This window comes from Protopterus annectens, chromosome 7.part0 (assembly GCF_019279795.1).
Source record: "Protopterus annectens isolate FY-2018-M chromosome 7.part0, PAN1.0, whole genome shotgun sequence".
Classification (NCBI taxonomy): domain Eukaryota; kingdom Metazoa; phylum Chordata; order Ceratodontiformes; family Protopteridae; genus Protopterus; species Protopterus annectens.
The window spans coordinates 168,053,920-168,078,398 of record NC_056739.1 but is presented as its reverse complement, the minus strand read 5'-3'; the positions used below and the strand labels follow the sequence as shown (position 1 = coordinate 168,078,398).

General features: G+C 38.6%; 1 protein-coding gene across 1 annotated transcript in view; it reads right to left on the bottom strand.

The window, feature by feature from the left end:
• The window catches only part of CD53 (CD53 molecule), a 431,830-nt gene that overhangs the window by 81,118 nt on the left and 326,233 nt on the right, over positions 1 to 24,479 (bottom strand). The window contains exons 5-6 of the mRNA XM_044076630.1: positions 15,116 to 15,217; positions 4,600 to 4,713 (exon numbers count right to left, since the gene is read on the bottom strand). Coding sequence (XP_043932565.1) covers positions 4,600 to 4,713; positions 15,116 to 15,217 — 216 coding nt within the window. The remainder of the gene's footprint in view (positions 1 to 4,599; positions 4,714 to 15,115; positions 15,218 to 24,479) is intronic.

Sequence of the window (24,479 nt, the reverse complement as noted above, 5' to 3'; positions counted from 1 at the left end):
TGCTCCAGCCAACTGGGTCACAATCTTGACTTTATCCCGCTGCTGGTTACTGGATTTTTCCTTTCAATTCATGCCTGTACCTTTACTGCTACACATACTGTAGTGTGTATTTAGTTTGTAAGTTTCATTTTGGTAAACATACTTTTTTTTCTTGCAAAGAACATAGAAGTTAGCTTTGTAGAAGTGACAATGGTGCCATGGGTTCAGGAACAAACTGAGATCCTGAATGGCAAATACTGAATGCCTGGTCCTGGTGGGTAGTTCGATCCATTCTTGACAGCTGAAGGGCTAGAAGTAGTTTTTAAATGACCTCACCATGTTTATGTGAAAGCGTGAATGAGTGCAGTAGACAGCACAGAATGTAGTATACAGTCTGATGCACTTACATGATTAAAGGAAAGGAAAAAAAAACTAAAGTGAAAGAGAATAAACCAAAAAGAATACTGACTACACGTGCTTTGATTTCTTTCAAAATATTGCCTAAAACATCTTAATCATTTCACATGAAAAAAATGCTAAACTTTAGCTGACTGCATGGTCCAGAGGGGTAAATTTGTGACTATGATTCAGACCACCTGGTCATAAGGAGCACCTAAGGCACTGGATGAGCAAACACCAGCAAAATAGTTGCAATGAGGTAATGGCTGGTGTGCTGTTGATGCACTGGTGATACTAGAGCCATGAAACATGGTGATTGCCATAGTAGATGGATGAGCACAGAAGGGTGCCTTCTTCATGGCATCATTGCACATCCATATAGCACCTAACCTAGCATAAAGGAGCTGCATAGGACTTATAGCAAAAAGCTTCTGATATGAGCAGCATATCTCATACTACAGGAAGCTTACTCCTCTTCCCTTCTCTATTGGAGATTCCCAAATCCCTTACCATCATGCCAAGCTATCAAGGGACCAGTGGCATATCAAATAGCAGGTTTCTGTGCACAGAAAGGTCAGGAAAAATAGACGTGACTGGCAGCTAATGGTCAGTTACCCACATAAAAGGAATTGCTAAACTCTAACCAGCTAATAAGGGACAAACCAATATTCCACAGAAAAAGTAATGGTTGAGGGTCAACTGTTTTAATACTTTGATGTGCGCGTGTGCACGCGCACGCGCGTGTGTGTGTGTGTGTTGCAACACTGGTGTTTTTTGTTGGTGGTACAGTTGGTCGAATTATATCACCTTCAAGAATATGTTAGAGAGAAATATGAATACTAACATAGTGTTAGGGGATATGTCAAAATGTGGGTTTTGCCTCCAATGTAAATACGTTATGGGGGGCATGGAGATTGTTATTCCCAATTATGGCAGACATTTCCATAAGATGAAGTTTTGTTGTGGTAGTAAATCTGTAGTTTATCTTGCTCTTTGCCAGTTATGTCCAAGTTTTTATATTGGCAAGACTATTAATGCCCTTAGAAGTAGGGCATATCAGCATTATTGCGATATAAAAAAGTAGGACTTTAAAATGCTTTGGTGGCACATATGCTAATAAGGGATAAGGGTGCATTAACAATGTAAACAACCACACTATCCTTCTGATAGACAGTTTTTGGGGCCTTCCCCACAATTTCAAGATAATCTTGACTGGTATAAAATAAATTCTAATTATGTTGGATAATCAGAGTAATATCAGTAAATTGCTTGTTATACTTAAAAATGGCTGATCTTTTAAAATCAGTTTCAACCTTGGATATACCCTCATTTTGAGAAATACCTTTTCCAAGTAAAGGTAAAACTATCCTCTTTCTCTTTTATCTATTACTTCTTGTAAAATTTGATCCAAAAAAACTTCAGGGTACCCACTTCGTAAAAGCATGCCCTTCAATACTTTAATTTTATGTATAAAATCCTCCCATTCAGAAACCATACGGGCTAGACGAACAGCCTGACCCTTTACCAATGATTTTTCCTGGTGTAGTGGGTTGGAAACTATTAAAATGTAGAAGGGAATTAGAATAAGTGGGTTTCCTAAAAATTGTAGTACAGAAATCTTTTATTATATGTCAGAGCTGTTAATTGTAATATCCAAGTAAATTATCTCATTATTCCCTATAGTATAAGTAAAATCGAAGAAATCTGTACTTTGCTTTATATAGGACAAAAAATTATTAAGATCTTCATTATTGCCGAGCCAAAAAATAATATCGTCCAAGTACCTACCATAATACTTCCAATTTTGGACATACTGACTATTAAAAATAAATTCTAATTCCCAGAATTATGTAACAGTTGACATTCATTATATCGACTCTTACATAATTCTTGAGCTTTTCCCTTTTCTTCATATTTTTGTGACTCTGGAGTTAGTATATTTAATTTTTTGGGGGGAGGGGGCAAAGCCCACCATGCAAAGGTTATTTTTTTTTTCTTTTTGTAATCACAAACGTAACCCATTGGTTTACATTTTCAGTTACTTTTTCTGCTGATTTTAGTTGTGACTAATGGCAATGACTGATGAGCTTGTTTGAAGTTTTGCATTTTGATCAGACTCACTGGTGATTATTAATCATAAACTCATAGATAGATAGATAGATAGATAGATAGATAGATAGATAGATAGATAGATTGTTAGACATGGATCCCATTCATTTAATTGAAGATTTGGAATATTTAACCTGTTCAAATACAGACATTTTATATATATTTCAAAATGTCCAAGATTATGGTAGAACAGGGAGTACCTTTACCAGCTGTAGTGCAATCTCAGAGATGGCATAAGCCAGGGAACCTTGTTGGCTAGGCTTACTTAGGCCCTTGGGCCGATAGCCTAATACCTACCTATGAACCTATGAACCTCTAGAGGCTACCCTCTGAACATGATAGAGGGTATTTACATGTAAGTTGAACAGAAAAGAAAGAATGGGCAATATGTGCCTTTACTTTCTAACAATAGTGATGAGAGGGTTGGGTTCATATCTTCTGAAAAAAACAACCACATTTTTTTCCCCATGCCTTTGTTACTACTTATACGATTGATTGTTCCCACATTTTTGACATTTTGAGAAAAAAAAAATTCCTGCTTTGAAAGTACTTGGACATGTTAGGAATTTCACCTAGGATTGTTTATAAGAAAGGTAGATCCCTGAAGGACTTTTTGGAGACAAGTATACATGACTAATTGATTTATTCTAGCAGAAAAAATGGGACCTAAATGTGGTTTATGTTTATCATGGTACAGGGTGAAATTGTAATTAACAAGGTGCAACTCTGAACTAGATTTCTTTTGCAATTGTAATATGGTTGGAATTATTTATTTGGTCCAATGCACTCAATATCCTTGTTTCTATGTGGGGAAACCCAAAGAAATTTTAGAGAAAGAACATATGCGCACACTTTGGACATTAAGAAAGGGAACCCTAAAAGTGCTTTGGCAAAGCATGTGCTCAGCAATACTGGCCATAGTTTTGGTTTCATGGGCTTGGACATTGTTCTATAAAATGCAAGAGGTGGTCCCTGGAATGACCTTATTGAACTAAGGGAACTTAAGTGGCAGATCAGGTTAAATGCCTATACATATCCTGGTCTAAATGAAAATGTGTCCATTTCCAGTGTCCTAACATGACATAATATGTTATGTATTTTTATTGTGAGAAGTATTTGCTTTTTGTGGCAATGTTTTTTTTTCCTTTTAGTACTTTTATTTAGGTTTTGATATGCTAATATATTAATGCAAGTTGCATGTTGATTGGACATTTTAGTCATGTGGTTGTTTTTTGGAGGGATATTTAAACAGTTTGTAATTATTAATTATTTGTTTCTGAAGAAGTCTGTGTTATACTCTGATGTAAGCGCTAAAACAATAAATTTGAGTCTATTTGCCCCAGTGGTAATCTGCATCCAGCCTGTGCTTTATTTGTTTGTTCCTTTGTTTGTGAAGATGTCCTGTACAATAGTAACTCCAGCTCACAACATTGATCTCTGCACCAACTGCCAGACATGAGTAGTAATGTGTTGCTGTCAGGTAAGGATTGTGTAGAACTTCATGACAAGATCAAATGCTTACGTTTTTTCCAGTTTCTGCCTGTAGTGATCCTCTAAGCAACTTCTCGTGTTCCATTATGCTTGTTCTTAATGTTCTGCAGCTGTGTGGATAACAGCATTACTCAGTGACCAAAACTCAATGTGTATATGAGGTTTTTTTATGTAATATTGCAGTTTCCCTGCTTATCATAGAAAGAATCCTTCATCAACTAGCCATGCATAGGTCGATTTTACTATAGCTGGACATGATGTGTTCTGTAGTCATTTTCTGATCTAAACAGTCCTCAGTCTCAAGATGCAAATCTGTGGGAGGTGGCTGACAGATGACCAACAGTGAAAACCACAGAGAGGTTGTCATCTCATTATGGTATACAGGCTACAACAGATAACTTTCAGAAAGAATGCAATATACAAGTAGCAAAAATGATGGTAGAGTTGTGGGATAAGGTTAACTGCATGAGTCTATCCTTTATTACAGTGACGTTTAGTTTAGTTAAGACTGTGTGAAACAGTGTTTGTGTTAACTGCATAGAATGAAATGCAAGTGCTATATGTCAGAGCTGTTATGATGACAACATACATTTCGAGGGGCATGTGATGTTATCCACTTACCTCTGTGTAATATGTCGAACATGACTCACTGTTATTTGAATATGAATTTCCCATACAACATGATTTTGGGGGCTGAGGCCAGTCAGTAGCATTTTTCACTCCACAACACTGCATCTTAAACAAAAAAGAAAAAAAAAATGTTAACAGCAGAAACAATTAATGAGCAGCGAAGCTTGTTTGACAAGAAAAAAATTGAATTGTGTTACAGCAATGAGAGTACAAGTATTAAAATAGAAACAGACAGAGAACCCAAGGGAAAGAAAAAAGAAAAAAGTCACCTACATTTATTGAAAGAATATACATATTACAAATAGTAAAAGTGTTCTGCTGGAGGCTGATTCTCAATTTATAAAGAGTTTATTTGACTGGTAGTAGAGGAGAGTGCTTACAGCAGTTAGTTATTCATTATTGAAGAAGCGTGTACAGCAGCGTGAGCTCGGTACGCAAATAAGTAGCTGTTTGCAAAATTGCTTGTACTGAGTAATATCTCTGATCACTGAGGGCACATGATCCCACTTGGCAAGCATTATCTTAGAGAAGCTTTTTTTCACCAGCAGAGAGACTAAATCTTGTTAGTCATAAAGTTTATTTTGTAGAGACTGGAGACCATAAGGTGAAGTTTTAACTGATAGTCTGTTTTGTGAAGGTTACAGTAGCATTGGTGTAAGATCTTGAAAGTTAAAGATATAGAAGAAGAATCAACCTTTATAACGAGTGTAACAATAAAAATAAAATGATGGAATAAATATCCCTACAGAAATATTAAATCAGTAGTGAGTGGCGGATAACTTGCTCAGTAGTAATGAAAGTACTTGGGAAGTATTTCTGGGCTTCTACCACTTTCTGTGATCAGAACTAATAATGAAGGGCTCTAAGAATGAAAGAATTGTTTGAAAAACTGGTGTAATGAAAAAGGTTTGGTGTGGTGGGCAGCTGGTTAATATACTGGACCATACCTCTCAACCTGGAAATGTCAAAAATCTGGACAAGGCCCATGAAAAATAGGTACAAATCTGTACGCTGATTAACATCTAATTTGCATACGTAAGTATGTAACCCCACCCACTCCAATGGAATTGTGGGATATAAACTTTCGAACGCAAATTGAAGAACAGACAACCAAAACATGGCACCAGAGTCCCCCTGCAGCCATTCCAGTGTCCTGTTACCTGGCTATTTTGCCCCATTTACCATAAACACTAATGTATACACACACATACACACAGGGCCACACAGAAAAGCCAACAATAAAAAGCAGCCATTTCATGGCTACTGTGAAAAGAAAACTATTGAAAGAAAAATTTATTTAAATCTTTGTGTGTGTAATACTCTGAGCATTTTCAGAATCTTAATTTTCTATTACTATTCCCCAAATGTTGATTGACAGCTTAAAATCATTTTTTAAATACATTACTCTTTAACCCTGACTGTAAAATGATTGTTATATTGTATACTATTTCATTTTTTACTTTGCAGACAGTAGTGTTTTTTCCTCCTACTCTCAGCAGCAACTGCATTGGTAAATATGAGACAAATGTTAAGCATGATAACACAATATTTTAAGGGATCCAATGATCTCTATTGAAATTCCTTCAGAATATATCATCGAGAGGTCATGCAAATGCAGTCAAGCAGTTACAAACATGCCAGTTCACACCACGTGACTTGACAAGCTTTGTGCCATCCGTCTGTACATATCTATCTTCATGATACATTTTACTTTTGGGGATTTTAATTTGGATAAGAAAATGAATCCTAGATGCCAAAGCAGCACAAAATACTTAGAAAGTCATGCAACGTTTCTAACTCAAAGACATGAACCAACTAAAAATGGAAACAAGACTCCTTCCAAGTCTATGACAGTGGATGTATTCAAAACACAAAGAGTTTGCAAAAATCAAGACCATCAGATCATTCAGGCATTAAGAAAAGTTGTGCAATGTAGCATATTCATTGTCTGAGCAACAACAAACTTACCTAACTGCTTGCTCTTAACTAAGTAGCCCAGGGCATTATCATTCACCATGTGCAACAGTTTCACTCCACTCCAGCCTAAATTGTCAGTCAAAGATTTCACGCAGTGTTCTCAACATCAACAACCTAACATAACTGATGGTTTATTTAGTGATTCTTCATAGGAATCTGTGAAGTCAGGAGTGAATGTTGATAAGGAAGTTTAGATTCCTTTTGTTTTTCACTGCCTGTTGCACTGAAATGATGGGGCTGTTAACTTTAAATTTATTTTATACACTAAAGACAGTGTACACTGTGCAGCAAAGTCTGGAATCTATTCATCTATCGGTTTTCGGGTTAATAAATGTGTATTTAGCATGGGGTACCAGCTCAGATAAGAGAGTTTGATGTAATCCTTTCAGTATTTTGGAGAAAATGCAGAGATAGGCAGCATGGAACTTGCTCCAAAAATGAAAATGTGGTCCTGTAGACTACATACACTGGAACTGTAATAGTCACAGTGACACAGACTGAGATCTAACTGGGCTTATAACATTCTTGTGAAATAGTGGAGTGATGACCATTACTGTGGGCTGACAGAATGAGAGAGTGTATTGCATTTTCCCATCCTTATCAGTTAAACTGGACTAAAGTACAGATATAGAATGATAGAAAATACCACTTCCAGAAAAGGAAAAAGGAGTCCTTTTGTTTCTTTGTCTTCACTGCTTATTTCAGAGTGTTCTGTCTTATTCAGGTGTAGCTTGTTTTTCAAAAGATGCTAATGTTCTGCAATTTACTAACTGCTCTAAAATACTTGAAAGACTATTATCAGCAACACACCTACACCCTCTCTCTCTCAGACACGCACTTTCTCTCTAGTTTAAATTACTTACACACACACACACACACACACACACACACACACACACACACACACACACACACACACACACACTTACCCTGAGTAGAGCTCTTCCTCTCGGGCAGCTGTTCCCCATGCTGCTGCCATCCTCGCGGCCCTCTGTTCCCATTCCCCATGCTGCTGCCTTCCGCGCTGTATCCACCATTTGCTTCAGCTTCCTGGCCCTCTGTTCCTTGATGTATCCACGTCCCCATTTGCTTCAGCTTCCCGGCCCAATGCTATCCACGTCCCCATTTGCTTCAGCTTCCTGGCCTGATGCTGCTGCTGTCCATGTTGCTTCAGCTTCACGGTTAATTCCAACCGCCAGCCGGAAATGATGATGCGAGCTCCTTGAGCTCAATTCTGACTGGCTGGTAGCCTGACGGCGTTGACGTCATCGCACACATGATGACGTCAGCTCCAACAGCACGGAAATTTTAAAAAAAAAAGAAAAAATCGGAAATGAAGGGGTGCCACTCGGGAATCGTGGCACCCCTTCATCTGGACCCCAAAACTCGGTAAAAATTGTTTAATTTATACTGGATGAGTACGTATGAATATAAGAGGAAGACAAAAAATATATATATATGATATATATATATATGCAGATGACATTGTGATCTGTACTGAGAGTAGGGAACATGTGGAGAAGACCCTGGAGAGGTGGAGATATGCTGTAGAGAGAAGATGAATGAAAGTCAGCAGGGGTAAGACAGAATATATGTGTGTGAATGAGAGGGAGGATAGAGGAATGGTGAGGATGTAGGGAGTAGAGGTGGCGAAGGTGGATGAATTTAAATACTTGGGATCAGTAGTTCAGAGTAATGGTGAGTGTGGAAGAGAGGTGAAGAAGAGAGTACAGCAGGGTGGAATGGGTGGATAAGAGTGTCAGGAGTGATTTGTGACAGATGAGTACCAGTAAACAGGAAGAAATGGAAACAGGTGATCTGCTGTGGCAACCCCTAATGGGAACAGCCGAAAGAAGATGATGAGATATATATATATATATATATATATATATATATATATATATATATATATATATATTTCATCATTGCATCTCAATTGAAATATAGTTAAATGTAGAGTGAAGGGAATAATTAATATATGTGGTGGAGGCCTCTCCATCTTTAGTTTAGGTGAGGATAAGGGGGCAGAAGCAAAAGGGATACATATGAAAAATGTCCATATCTGTAGAAGCTGGAGGTTTTACACAGCAAAATTCTAAACAAGCTAAGTAGGACAGGAAATGAAATTTGGTAATAAAAAGATGCAGATGTTTTCTGTATGACAGAATGGAGAAAAGGGGGGGCACTTTGTTTGAGGAAATAGAGCTAGGTCAACTCTGAAACAGGAAAAGGAAGAGGAAGAGACAGAAAAGGTTGTAGAGGAATGCATGGCTTCACTTTAAGAGAAACCAGAATGGGAAAGGCAAGCTTTTTGGTGAATTGTTACAGTGAGTATACCATGGAAGATGTAAGATAATTAAATAGGAGGATAACAGAGAAGTTTAAGGGGTGAAATAATGTGTGGTACCAGAAACAGAGCAAGAATGCAAGCACACGTAATAAGGGATCTGGGGACCCAAGTAGATAGTAATCTATCCTTTGATAATCACATTGCCAAAGTGGTTAGAAAATCCTTCTATGTGGCCCACCTAATCATAAAAGGGTTCACATCCAGATCCAAAGATGTCATTGTGCCCTTCTACTCATCACTCATCAGACCCATCATAGAGTACAATGCCCCATTTGGGATGTACCTTACAAGACACCTGCAACAGCTGGAAAGACCACATAAGTACCTCACCGAGAGGATCACTGGCCTCAAACAGATGCCCTATGCAGCTCAACTGAAGAAACTCCAGCTGTACTTGGTTGCATAACGCCTACTAAGAGGTGATCTCTGCCTGACATACAAGGCCATGTCCAAACCAGAACTGACGGACATGCTCCACCTAAAGAAAAACTTATCCCCTCGAGCCACACACTCTAGGGATCTAAACTTCACCACAACAATAAATAGGACGTGCTGGACGGATAGATTCCTGTCCCAGAGACTTCCCATGCTTTGGAACAATATTCCAATCTACATTAGGCAGAGCTCCTCGCTAACACTTTTCAAGAGAAACCTTGACGAGTGGATGGGAAACAGAAAGCCCCCCCCCCCTCGAGAATCACTTCCGTGGCTCTGCTGGACAGAGGCTCAGGGAACTAATCTAAGGGGGCGGCGAAAGCCAACACATTCTGGCTAGGCTTATAAATGCCTTTGGGCAGATAGCCTAGTACCTACCTATGAACCTATGAAACTTTATGATGGTGTAATTAAGGGAGGTGGGCTAAAGTGGGTCAGATACTGATACTGATATAAGGCCAATGAGAAGTTAGAAAGAATTACAGGTAAAATTTAGAAGAAGCAATAGCTGCCTATAATCAGAAGAGGCATAAAGGAGAGGTAAACAATGTCATTTTATTTTACTAAAGAAATCACAAATTCTGTTAACAATTTGGGATATTCGATAATAGCTTAGTAACTATGCCTGAGGGGGCTTGTGATGTAGCAGGGAAGAAGGCAGTTGCAATGGTAAAAGGGGCTAAAACCATCTTTGAAAAGAGACAGATGGGGAAGTTGGAAGTGTGACAATTTTATAGGCATTTTGTTTAGAAAGAAATAGGTAAAGGCAAAGCATTACCTTGTCACTAGATGTAAAAATTGCACGAGTAGTACAAAATACAGCTAAGGTGTTGGTACTCAGACAGTACATTGTACAGTAATTTGTTTGTGAAAAAACAGAGCAATTACATAGACTGTAAGTAAAATTAGGCTTGAAGAGGTATGACCAGTGCAGCTTTTGCACTGTAAATAGTAGTGGAAGAACTGAGGAGACTCATTTGGGTTATGGCACAACATCATTGTTGGCTTACCCTAGGATTACCAAAGGAAAGGTCACAGATTTGAGGTCATAGACATTTAAGGTTTGTGAGCCATGGAACTATCTATTAAAAAGGGAAAAATAAAGGGGAGGAAAATATTGTGGTATAATAAAAGGAGGATGTAAGAACAACTTAAGAGATGAACAGGACTCACAGCCATACAGGGGCACACTGCAACATTGAATAGACAAGAAAGATGGCTTCTTTTTGTTTTTAAGTTATCTACCTTTATATCTGCATCTTCATGCTGTAAAAGATATATCGGCTAGAAAGTTTGTCAGTGAAATGCATGGAGAATATGACTAAGAAACATCTTCATGGTATAGCCTGAGAGAAATACACCTTAATATCAGGTGATATAGATTTCTTTGTAATGGGTTATGAACTACTTTAGTTTGTGGCAGTTGAAATTCAAGGCCAGAAGAAATAAAATGATGCATGCAGGAGGAAATTACCTATCTTCAGAGTACTTTGTGTGGTGATAAGACTGACCATATTCACTCAGGAAAAGTAGTCAGGACTTGGCATTTATAGAGTCCCCTAATTAATAAATCAGTATGACGAACCTTATATGCAAGAATCTAGCTTGAACTGTACATGTGTAATGCATATGAATAAATTCCAAGTGATACTAAAACGGGTATGAGATGAGTGGAAAGAAGGAAGGAGAAAGTAAGCGTAAGGCAGCTGCATAAATTTCCCCCTCTAACCATAATATGACAGTCTTTGTAGCTTGCTCTTTTTGACAGTGTGTGTGTGATGTCTGTGTAATTCTATAGCTATTTTACACACACACACACACACACACACACACACACACACACACACACACACACACACACACACACACTATATATGATTTTTCAAAAGTTTATATAGCAAAAAATGGCGCCAATTGATACACAAATTTAAAGAAACATCATCCTATAAAACTAAATTAATGAATATGATATAATTCCATTCTTAAAATCTATATATGTGATATATCCAACTTTAAAAACATCTCATTAAAACCAATAAATATATAATAAGAATATAATAATAAGAACCTAATAATAAGAACCAGTGATAAATATCCAACATATAAATAAATAATATAATTAATTGATCATGTGTTTAACATAATTAAATACTGTAAACATATACTATGTAGTATGGGGACTGCATCAATAACAAAGTAAGGTAAATGACTATCCTAATAACAAAAAGGGTTTTATACTAATGCTGTCATTGATGCCAGGATATCTGTGTATCAATTGGCGCCATTTTTTGCTATATAAACTTTTGAAAAATCAGTGTTTAATTGTTCTGAGGATGTCTGTATGTTTGCAGATGAAAGCGCTTAACTCGTGGATGTTTATTACTTGGAATTAAAGATTTGTCACCTTTCGAGCTGTGTCGTGGTTATCCAGCCTTGCACCAGGTATATAATGGTAGACTGAAGGGTGACACAGATGTTTTATAGTACTGAATACTACAAATGCTATCAAATAATTACCAAAAATGAAGCCTGCAAATTCCTGAAGGAATACATGGCAAATGTTTTGCCAAAAAACTGGCATACCAAGGGAATGAGGCTATTCTCTTTTATGTTTCCATGCTGCTCACAGGAATGATGTTACTCTAAAGGTAAAAAAGCAAATACATTTGAAGCAGAATTTAAACTCGACTTTTTATATGGGGATAAGCCCTTCAAAGGCTTTGTAGCACGCATACCCTCTTGTCAGCGTAATCATAGCTCCATGAAAATGGCATTTAGTTTATATTATAAAGTAAAACAAATGACATGAGGGCTATAGACAGCAGGAGTATTCTTCATGCAGAAAAGGTATTTAAAAAATGGAACTGTCTGCCTGCATGCATAGTAGGTGCTTCAATCTTTAAAGGTTTTCAAGCATATCTGTGCAAGACTGAAGGCATGTTTGCAACTAATTACAGCAGGGTTACTGAGAGGAACAGTGGGTAGCAGACAATAAACCCAAGTAAGAAGACATGGGCCATTAGTTTAACAAAGAAGCTACTGGCTGGCTCAATAGATGACTGGTCTCTTACCTACCTTGTTTAGGTAGCTAATGCAGTCGCTGCTTTAAAACCTGACTTAAGAGGAAGACGAAAGGAAGGCAGAAGTGGAGTAAAGTTGTAATACATTTATTATTTATGTCTTATATTGGTTAAAACAAAAAATAAAAGGTCAGTTCACTGATAGAACACTGCTAAATGAAACAGTAAAACTGACAATCCAAAAACTAAAATGCTGACTAAAACACAAATCGGAAACTCTAAAGGCAAACTAGAAAAATAATATAGCATAACCTAACATATACTGACATAATCACCTATTGCAATGTGGGGACTGGACAAATCAGTTCCAGTGTCACTAAATGTAACTAATTTTGTATCACACCAAAAGTAATGATTGGGCAGAAATATGTTGCTTATAAAAATATCTGCTGCATGACTTTGACAAAGTTTCCTTAAAATCATGTTTATGAAGTAATCTAAGTTTCATCCTTCTATGGACAGGCTTGATACAGTATACTTTTCCTCCAGTTTGAATTAATTCTTTGTTTGCTGGTCATGCAGTTTCTTACTCTTGCAGTCCCAGTCCTTCCACCTAAACAAAAAACATACCATATCCTAACCTGTGGTGACCTACTGCTGCCGAACCTACTGGATGACACCCTCTACCTTAAAAGCCGGTTCCATGTCAGATGCACTGTTATGAAACACAGCAACCCTATGCCTAGGAACATTGTCAGACATCAACTGACCCAATCCGAATCAGTAGGTACATGAAAGAGTGCATCCAATGACTTATAATCAGCTAGTTATGAGTCAGTTTCATACCCTTAACTCTATGGTCATTCACTACAACAGGGTAGGGAAGGTTTGGAACTCCATTTTCAGAATTCTGCAAATTAGGATCACAAGTCTCAGAATAATTTAATAATTTAGTGATAATCCACTCTGGGTATGGGTAATGCTTGGTTTGTTCACAGATGGTGTGGTTTGATTACAAGGGCAAAACCAGAAGAGATTAAACAAAAATGGTAACCATGTGCAAACAAGCTTGATCCACACACGAGAAGGAAATAGATTATTGCTATTATGCAATACTATGCTATTTTTTTTAAAACTGCTTGCCTTTTTTAGACAATGGTATTGAATTTCAGACCTTCTTTCCTGTTGCATCTCTTCTTACTTTCTCGAATGAGTAGGGATGGTTTCTTAATTTGCTGTGTAAACGTAGGAAGTGAACATGCTGACGCTCGCAAATACGTTAGGTAAAGTGCGATTTCTGCCATTTTTAGTAAGTCAAGCATGTGCACACATCCTGCTATTTATATTTGGATGCCTGCAGGCTCCTGATATCCTGTGGCTAATCCACTTATGTTGTACTGATGGAGTTGATAAAAATGCTGAAGCATGCATGTCTGCAGTTAGTGGGGTTTAGCTTTATTGGCCTGAATATGCCCACAAAGACTTAAAAAAGTAAGACGTAATTAGCATTCAGGAGCCATGTAGCAGAAACTCTGTTATTTCCTAAAGGGGTCACTTGCATATATCCTATGGGCTTTCATTAGAGGAGGTTTCAGGTACTATCCAGTGAAGATTCTAGACTGACTTGGTCATTCTTGCAGTTATAACTGAATGGTTTGTCTGTGAACTTTTATCATTTGATTTGGATTAAATTAGTTTTTTTTTTTAATATGTATTTTATAGTTTTTTTTTTCATTTGATGTGCCTTTTGGGAGGGTAGAACTTTGTTTTTCACTGTGTGATTGAATGGGTTTTGTTTTTCTACAAAATAGAGAGGATAATATTGCAATTGTAGCTGTTATTTTTAGTAGATGTAAATGCATGAATTTCTATTATTTTTGTTTTATTTGGAAGCAGGGCTTTTCAATGTGGGTAACATTAGATTTCCAACAGGCCCACAAACTGCTGTGTCTAGTTAGTACGCATGTTCTCAAATCTTAATTAGGTTTCTTTAAGTTTTCTAGGAAAAACTCTTTCTCTGTCTTACACATTAAAAAACAGCTGTACCAAATATATGACTAAATGACATCTGAAAAAAAGCTTTCTTCCTTACCTTCCAATATGTACTCTAAATACTGTATGGGACATTTGAATCCCACAGTTTGATTTCAAGCAGTGTGGCACATACATATGTTTATCACATGATATAAACACTGCTGCTACTTTTCAGAAATAGTTTTACAAAGCTTGCATTTCTTATAAAAGCAATGGATCCAATACTTCTGACTCTACAATCCTTCCAGCCCCTCTCTCTCCTTTCTTACACATACATTTAAGATGTGAAATGTTATAATTCAAATTCAGAAACACAATGAATGTAAGTTGCAAAACCAGTACTTCTGGGGAGTTTGACATCCATTTATGATGTGTGTACATACAAGATGTCTTGGGTTTCCCTCTCAAGCTCACCCCCCCACATACCTTGTATAAAGTTCACTCTACAAAAGTATGAATGAACTGCGGTAGGAAAGGCCTTGCTTAAATAAGAATGATGCTGAATGTATTGTTTGGCAATACCTTGATAAGATCTAATCTTCTCTTAAGTTTTATTGGAAAAGCATGGCCTATTACAAGGGGTACATTAACTTCAGTGGGCAGATGAGAATAAGCAACCAGGAAAACCAACAATTTGCAGAATTTGTAGTGCAAGAGTGAAACAAATGAGTAGTAAGTAAAATTTATTCACCTGCTGCTGTATCATATTCCAGGCTTTGGTGATTCCAGTTGAGTTTTCCCATTCATACATTTTCAGACCTTCGTTCAATTGTATCTGTACATATTCATTGATCTGTAAAATGGATTCAAGATCACATCAGTTTCACTTTTCAGTCCTCACTTTAAGACATACAGAGTGTTAGGAGTTCTTGCAATACAATGCTTATATTAATAAACCTTGACAGGGTATTCTGGCTGGCGTTTCTTTAGAAACTCTGTGATTTTCGTTTGCATTTTCCTGTGAAATACAGTATTAATTAAGAATAGTATAGAATAAAACCCACAAACCCACAGATCACAGTGACTGGTACTATAACAATATACTCTACATTTTTGAGAGACCAGCAGAGAAGCTCAAACTGCAATGAAGAGGGTTTTTTTTCTGATGTAACTCCTAAACTCCTTCTGATACAACATGCACAACTTGGTCTACAGAGGGGTATCACATTCTGATATAGCAGACAACTCAAAGGCAGTGTTAATAAAACTTTTGAAGATATGTGAAGGCTGCCAGCCTAGCTAGATAAAATTTTGTAGATAATTCTGTCATTTGTAAATATTAATAAAAGTCATAGGCTTGTTCTCTTAAATGTGAGAAGACTGTATTGGATGTTGAACTGCAAAAATGTAACAACAGTGCACTCTGCTGTAAGAAAGCTGATAAGTCAAGCATTTTATGACTGTTTGATCTCAGGCCTCGGAGCTGTGGTGTCTGAACCAGCAGATTATTTCTATTGTTTTGAAACCAGAGTTAATTGCTAGATTTTACATATATAATGTCTTTAATTGCTGTGGTTTCCTGACCAGGTGCAAGCTTGCTAAGAAATGTGAATGTAGAGTTTCTGTTAGTCTGGGAAACCGGAGAAGTGTTAAGAATGATGTAATCTAAAATGAGTCAGCAGGATGTATTATCACTTTAAAGGACTTTCTCAGAGACAGAGAGAGCATTTTGGATTTTGTCTAAAGCTGACAACAACTCAGCAGTAATCTGTTTTGCTCTATATGTAAGTTTATTTAGAACTGTGATTGCTCTTAAGGAAAGATAGAAAATAGTAAGTTTAGTCTAGCTGTTTTCTATATTTATGTCAGAACTATTTTACAGCATTATTTTAAGTATTTTCATGTGATGTCTGAACCCTTGGCTAGCACTGATTAGTAAGAAGTATTGTTCTTGTGTTTTTATTGTTTATTATTAAATATTTTTAAACATTTCAGCTGTGGCTGTTTTGTGTAGAGATGGTTTAAGCTCTAGAGTACATTGCTTGTATATAGTGATACTGGCCAAGCCACTCCAATAGCTTTAGTCCTGGGTCACACTTACTATTTGGATAATAATATTGCACAGTAATAATTGGACACCCTTTGGTAAGGGCCTTTTTAGTAACTGATATTAGTGTATGCTGGCAGCTGGTACTACCTTATAGACTGGCAGGAAGGGACATAGCTGGAGAACTTGTGCCAGCCTTCCCCAGGAGTGCCTGTGTGGTTGTATATAACTCTTATCTCAAAGTGTGTGTGTGTCAGCTACTTGGGTAGGGACACAAAGCACTGGTTGGACAGAGAGGGTGCTGGAGGTTTTAGGTTGACCACTAGGCTGAGATCTGGACTCTATAGCTCTGCCAGTGGGGAGTCTTATTGGGGATCTGGAGAGAAAGGGAGAAACCAGCCCCAGACTGACTGTGATCTCTGTGTGATCTTAAAGGAAATTGTACTTTACTGTTTTTGTATTTATTATCCTTCCCAATGTGGCCACCCCTCACTGGTGTTAGTGGTGAGGACTGGGACTCCTTGATTACTGGGCCAGTGCAGGGGCATCACATATTAATTGTTTGGCATTGGTGGGATACCCACACCACATATTAATTGGTTGGCAATTGGCTTGTAGTGGTGTGGATAGTGAATTCCTGTAGCTTGTGTACAGTAACCACTGAAGGTGTTTTTATACTCTAAATCAGCCTCGCAGTGAATATTCAGAGTTTAGATCACACTTGTTTTATTTCTTTTGTTAGCTTAGTTAGTCTGAGAGAGCAGGCAAGCATGTTAGCAGAGGAGTATGGCAAGCTGTCAAGGAGCCATTTGGTGCCAGGCTAAAGGACTGGTGCATGGAAACCTGACTAAGGCAGAACTGATTGTAGCTTTAGTCACAGCTGCATCAGAGAACAGCAATGAGGAGGACAAGCAGACTGGCAGTGGAGGTGGACAACACTCAGAGAATGGACAGCTCAACCTTTCTGCAGAGGACTTAAAAATCCATCTGGAGCTAAAGAGACTTGATTTGGAGGCCAGGCATTTGGAAACAGAAGCAGCAGAGAGACTGAACTGTCTACAGGCTGAGGAGAATGAGAAACTGCTATACCTGGAAGGTGACAAGAAGGAAAGACAGAGGCAGCACAAAAAGGAGATGCTGACTCTTTTCCAAATTCATGGAGGTAATGGGGAAGGGAGTAACCGGACCCCAGAAGCATAAAATGTCAATACATTTCTTCCACAGTTTGCAGAGGGGGATAATTTTGATAGTTTCAATCATATGTTTGAGAGGATGTACATATTTATCTGTGTTTTACTGATTGATTAATTGGTGAAGTAATTGTTTGATGTATATAAAGGATGGTTCTGCAGACTGTCAGGTTTTCTGAAGAAGTCAATTGTAATATTTGACGAAAGCGCTAAAATAAATTTCATTCTGTTTGGTATCCTGTACATTCTGTTGTGCCTTTTGTTACTTGGTGTTCTTGTGGATTTATCGGTATGGATTCCAGCACACAGAGTGGAGCAGGTACTAAAGATACGCACGAGAAATTAACCTCGGCTATTAATAAGCTCACTGAACGTATTGGTGTTTTCAACAATCAAATTGTGGGCTTTGGAAATAAGCTGGACAGCTTAACTGGCAACTTTAATCGCCGTTCATTGACATTGACTACTACATCCCAGGACTCCATTTTTAACATACCACCAGGCCAAGGCAGCCCAAAACAACAAGGAAACAGGGACAATACAAACACCAGTGATGCTGCAATGTGTGGAACTTCCGTTTTTAATGGAATCACATTATCACAGAGCCAGAACCAGGATAATGGTGATCTTCAGTTAAGTACAAGTAACGGATTCAATTTAACCAAGTGGATTAACAGAGATTTGACCGGGTTTCACCACATGAAAACTAGAAACCATTATCAAGGTACTGTAAGCTCTATGTTACAAAATCTTGAAAAAGACAGTTTAAAAATGAAAAAATTACAGATAGAAAACCAGTACCTTAGGGAATGTTTGAAAAGAGAACAAGTCCCTAAAGGGCTAAGGTACTGGCGCTTTCCAAATGGTACTTTGAACGGTTCTGAACTGTATAAGGACGTGGTTACCTTATTTAACCGACAAGACTGTGAGTTATTGCAGGTGTTGATAAGGGACAATGACAAAAAGTTTGAAGAACTACAAAATTCTGTAAGCAAACTAGATGCTTTTTTAAAAAAGGACACTGATTTTTGTAATATGTATAAAGAGTATAATGCTGTGTTTTTCAACATTGACAAAATTGTTGATAAAATTAAGATAAAAAAAGTAAAAAACTAGATAGAGACACTAAAGACTATGAAGCAGGTGTTGCCTATCCTTTATCCTCCAAAGTTAACAAGAACAATGCACAGACACATTCCAATGTTTGCAATGAAGTTTTTGATGAACTAACTGAGGACTTGCCACTTAGTGATGACAACCACCCAGGTCCCATCTCTTTAGGTCAGCCCTTAAGGAGATTGGAGAGGATCCAAAAACAAAGGTACAACCACAGGAGACAATCCAGTGTAGGTTACCAGGGGGACCAACATCATCCACCCCAGAATTATTCCGGGAGGGGGAGGGGGAGACGGGTGAACTGGCAACAGACCAGATAAGGCAAGTTTTCAACAGTGGGCTTTCTATTATACTTAATGACCAGCAGGATTTTAAAATTTATAATCTAAGTAATGTGGAGGTTACAAAAGAATGGGCGAACCTGTTTCAGAAAGGGTTGAATTTCGTGCCCTATAAGAAATTCAGCACGGAAAAAAAACCTTTTAGCTGTTATGGTGTATACTAGAAAACTGAATTTGAGTGTTAATATGAGTGAAACTGGGAACAGTTATATTACTGGTAACTTATTTACTGGATGTAAAAAATCTAGTATATACAATGCTCCATTGCATCCCACCTTACAGTTATTTCAGGGCATCTGTATGAAGGATATCAGGGATTTAAGTAGGAAAAAAGACAGTATTAGACTGTCTAACTTAACTGAGGATGAGACCACCCTTCTTGAAAGTATCTCTAATAACAGGCAGATTAGAGTTATGAAACCAGACAAGGGGGGTCGTTTGGTTGTCATGGACCAAGAGAGGTACATTGACTGTATGTTAGAACATCTTCTTGGAGATGGATATGCACAAATATCACGCAATGAACTAAATATTGCATACAGTCATGTGGATATGGTCCTCACAGACTTATTCTTTAATAATCAGATATCCAAGGAAGATTTGTATTTTTGTACACAGAAACATCCCGGGATCCCAACTATATTTGGGATCCCAAAAATCCATAAGGACATCTCCCACCTTCCACTTAGGCCCAAAGTAGATGCCAAAGGGTCAAAGACTATTAGCATAGCTAAATTCTTGGACCATAAGTTAAAAAACTGTTTAAGTCCATTTTCTCACATTATTAAAGACTCATGGGACTGTCTTAAAAAAAAAATCAAGCAAGAAATCTTTAGTAGTAACATCATTTTTACAACTATGGATATAAAAGATTTATTCAATGTCATTCCGCATTCAGAAGGCATTGAATTGTTTTATGATTTTTTGTGTCAACACGCAACATTTTCTCATACCATGATTCTTACACTCAGGACTCTAATGGAACTAGTTCTGGAAAACAGTTTTCTGATTTTTGAGGGGCATCTCTTTAAACAAAAATCTGGTATAGCGATGGGGGTAGCCTGTGCACCAAATTTTGCCAATATTGTCCTGACCCAATGGGAATTGTCACAAGTATTTACATCTGAATGGATGTCCCACTGTTCTTTTTATGGGTGGTACCTGGGTGACATCCTTATTTTATGGAGGGGGGATCAGGAGCAGTTGTCTGAATTCTTGCTGTTTCTTAACTCCAGCACCACCTTCTTGAAGTTTACCATGGTGACCCACACTGAATCCATCAGTTATTTGGATATACTGATCTCTAAAGATTTGGTGAATAACCAGTTTTACTCAAATATTTTCAGGAAACCAACGTACTCGAACACCCTTCTCCATTTCGAGAGCGGGCATCCCCTTCATCAAAAAAGATCATTAATTAAAGGACAAGGGGTAAGATTGGCTCGCATGATCAGTAGAATGGATGATTTTTATAAGGAAAGGGAGGTTTTATTGAGTATATTGGTCAACAGGGGTTACCCTGAAGACTTTGTGAAACCATTACTTGATGAAGCAACCAAAAAGAGAGTGGAGGGTTACTTCTATCCTTTGTTAGGCTTGGACATTTCCAGACTTTGTGCACCTACAGATAGTAAGGTTCTGACAACTGCACCATTTAAACATGGTCTTATTCTCACATACAATCCACAATTGCCATTGATACGAGACATATTGGTTAAAAATTGGTTCATTCTCAGGAGTGATGAGAGTATGGGGGAAGGTGGGTGATACCCCTGTTATAGTATACAAAAAAGATTCCAGTTTCAAGAACCTTTTAGAGTTCAAGAGTAAGAACACAAAACCTGGTATCGGAAAAATGACCAAATGTGGGCATTGTACCCGATGTAAACATATACTAGAGAGTGACAGAGTTTTTATTGAAGGTTTTGGATGGGTGAGATTCAATCAGAATTGTAATTGTGGTAGCAAACAGGTGGTATATGCAGCCATATGCCAGATGTGTCCCGGGTTTTATACTGGCAAGACCAAAAACGCATTCAGGATATGCGTCTATCAGCATATCTATGACATAACCAAAGGTAACATAAAAAATGCTTTGCCAAAGCACATTAACACTTTTTCCAGTCATAATTTTAAGTCTACTGTACTGGAAAGGGTGACAATGGATGAGAGGGGGGACCCACTGACTGGTTTCTTGAATATAAAGAACTAATCTGGCAACTTAGAGTTAATGCCACCACCAGTCCTGGCTTGAATGATATGGTGTCCCTCACTAGTTATTTAAAACTAAAGGCTGACTTTTTATTTTAACAGGAATTTTCTTATTACCTGAGCTCAGGTTTTATATTTAAAAAATGCATTCTTGTAGTGCAAATATGAATTGGTTATTTTAATGTGGAAGGAAAGAATTTTAGAAGGCAAGGGATTCTATTTCTTTAAATATTTATCTGTGTTTTACTGATTGATTAATTGGTGAAGTAATTGTTTGATGTATATAAAGGATAGTTTTGCAGATGGTCAGATTTTCTGAAGAAGTCAATTGTAATATTTGACGAAAGCGCTAAAATAAATTTCATTCTGTTTGGTATCCTGTACTTCTGTTGTGCCTTTTGTTACTTGGTGTTATTGTGGATTTATGAGTATGTTTGAGAGGATATGTAAACAGTATGATGTTGACTAAAGGCTCTGGGTACCATTCCTGAGCCCCTTACTCCATGGTAAAGCTGTAACTGTGTTGTCAAAAATTTCTGATAATTAATTTTATGATTATACTGCTGTTACAAATTGTCTGCTAGAATTTTTTAAGCTAACACCTGAAACTTATAGGAAAAAGTTTTATGAGAATAGACACAAGGCAGTTGAAAATGTGTGTGAATATGTTGCTGAACTTGAGCACTTATTTTCATAGGTGGGTGAATGGATGTCAGGTCACCACTTTTGAAGGGCTGGCAGACCTTTTGGTAAGGGATCAAGCCCTTAGCACTTTGCTTGAGGACATGATGATCTGCTTACTGGTTATGTGCTACTTCAGATGAGTTGAGGAAGAAGGGAGACATATACCTAGCAAGCAGGGCATCCTTGCACAGGAAAGGGACCCCCAGTACTTCTCATGGGTCTAAAGGAACCCAGGATGGGCAGCCCAGACTGCCCTAACAAAATATGCCAGTAGTAGGGGAAGCCATTAGTCCAGGTACATGTCCAGGACCTAGGGTTAAATGTTTTGAATGCAACCAGTGAGGCCATGTGGCATATAGATGTCCATGGAGGCAAAGTGGAGAACAAAAGTTGAGGGAGCCAGTAAGTGAAAAAGACAAAATGCCAACAGTAGGTTGTCTTGAGACAACAAGGGTACCAAGCTACCATCCTGCAGATGTCCTGATAGGGAAGGATTTTGATGAGGCAGTACCATGTGTTTATGCAGTTACATGCAGTCAGGCTTCGAGACAAGCATGTGGGTGTGGTAGCCAGGGGGAGACTCAGACAGACCACATATTTTCAGCCAGGACTGGTGAGGTGGTTACTTCATGGAGGGAGCTACTCTGTAGCAGTGAGACTGAAGGTGAGCCACAGCTGCTTGTAAGTACTGATGTTCCTTTGGACAGAGTGACTGCAAAGGTAGAGGTGAGTAGTAGTACCAAGGCTGACAGTGAGGCACCACTGTCAGAGGATGCCAGACTTCCTGTGGAAGGGGAGCTGGGAAGGGTTACAAAGAGAGAGTTCAGACCCTACATTACAAGGCCTGAGGTAGGTAGCTAGTGAGCCACCTGATTCTCAAGGAAAGGGGGAATCTGTATACTGAGACAAAATGTTACTGTATAGAGAGTGGACCCCTGAGGGAGGGCGAGAAGGTGAGAGGATACAGCAGTTGGTAGTGCCTAGAACCTACCATCTGGTGCTTCTAGCCATAGCCCATGATATTCCCTTTGCCAGTCATATGGGCATAAAATGTACAAAGAGGTGTATTATGCAGAACTTCTATTGGCCTGGAATTTCCAGAGCTGTAACAGGGTACTGCAGGACCTGTGAGCAGTGCCAAAAGGTAGGCAAGGCAGGAGACAAGATGAAAGCTCTTTTGATATTTTTGCCTGTGATTGATGAGCTATTTCAGAGGGTAGCTATGGATATTGTGGGGCCTCTGAGTACCCCAAGTTCCACAGGGAAAAAGTACATCCTAGTGGTAGTAGATTATGCTACAAGATACCCTGAGGCAGTAGCTTTGTCCTCCATTGAGGCAGAATAGGTGGCCAATGCTTTGTTTCTAGATTTTCATCAGGGTAGGTTTCCCAAAAGAAATACTGACTGACAGAGGTGCCAATTTCATGTCAAACCTGCTCGCTTGTCCGTGGAAGTACTGTGGGGTGAAGCAGCTGAAGACCGCCCCCTACCATCCCCAGACTAATGGTCTTATTGAGAGGTTAAACTCTACAATCAAGTCCATGCTATGGGCATTTGCAGACCAGTTTAAGAGGGATTGGGACAAATATTTGCCATATCTGTTGTTTGCTTACAGAGAGGTTCCCAAGGAATCCACAGGTTTTTCACCCTTTGAGTTGCTGTATGGGCATAGGGTGAGAGGACCTCTAGATTTAATTTAAGATGAGTGGGAAGGTGAGTGTGAATCTCACCAGGAGTCTGTTGCATCATGTGTCCTAAACCTCAGGACAAGGCTCAGAGAACTCATAGACTTGGCCTAGGAGAACATGGCAGAAACCCAACAACAGAAAATGTACTGGTATGACCAGAATGCTCGAGCTAGAGTGTAAGCTGTGTGGCAGCAGGTAATGGTTCTCATCCCTGCCAGACACAACAAGCTGCAAGCAGCTTGGGAGGGACCCTACAAGGTGGTAAAAAAGGTAAGTGATGTTAACTACATGGTGGAACTGCTAGGCAGGAGGCAGGAGAACAAATTGTACCATCTTAACATGATGAAACCTTACCATGACAGGGAGGCCCTTGTGCTGAGTATTTTCAGTGGATTGTAGGAGGAGTCTGACGGACATCTGGTGACTGATCTTCTCAGTGAGGCTCAGACTGACACCTCAGTAGAAGGGGTAGCAATGTCCCACCAGCTATCTCCTACCCAGGTTTGAGAAATCTGAGCAGTGTTACAGGAGTTTGGGGACATGTTCATTGGGAAAACAGGGTGCACCCACCTGGTGCAGCACCAGGTGGATACAGGACCCCAAAAACCTATTAGGCAGCCTACTTATAGGGTACTTGAGAGCGTCAAATAGACTCTGAGGGAGGAGATACAGGAGATCTTGGAACTAGGGGTAATTCAAGAGTCCAACAGTCCCTGTGCCTCTCCAGTGGTGCTGGTGCCAAAGAAGGATGTCAACACCAGGTTCTGTGTGGACTACAGGAAATTAAATAATCACACAGAGTCAGATGCTTACACCATGCCTAGCACAGATGAGGCCC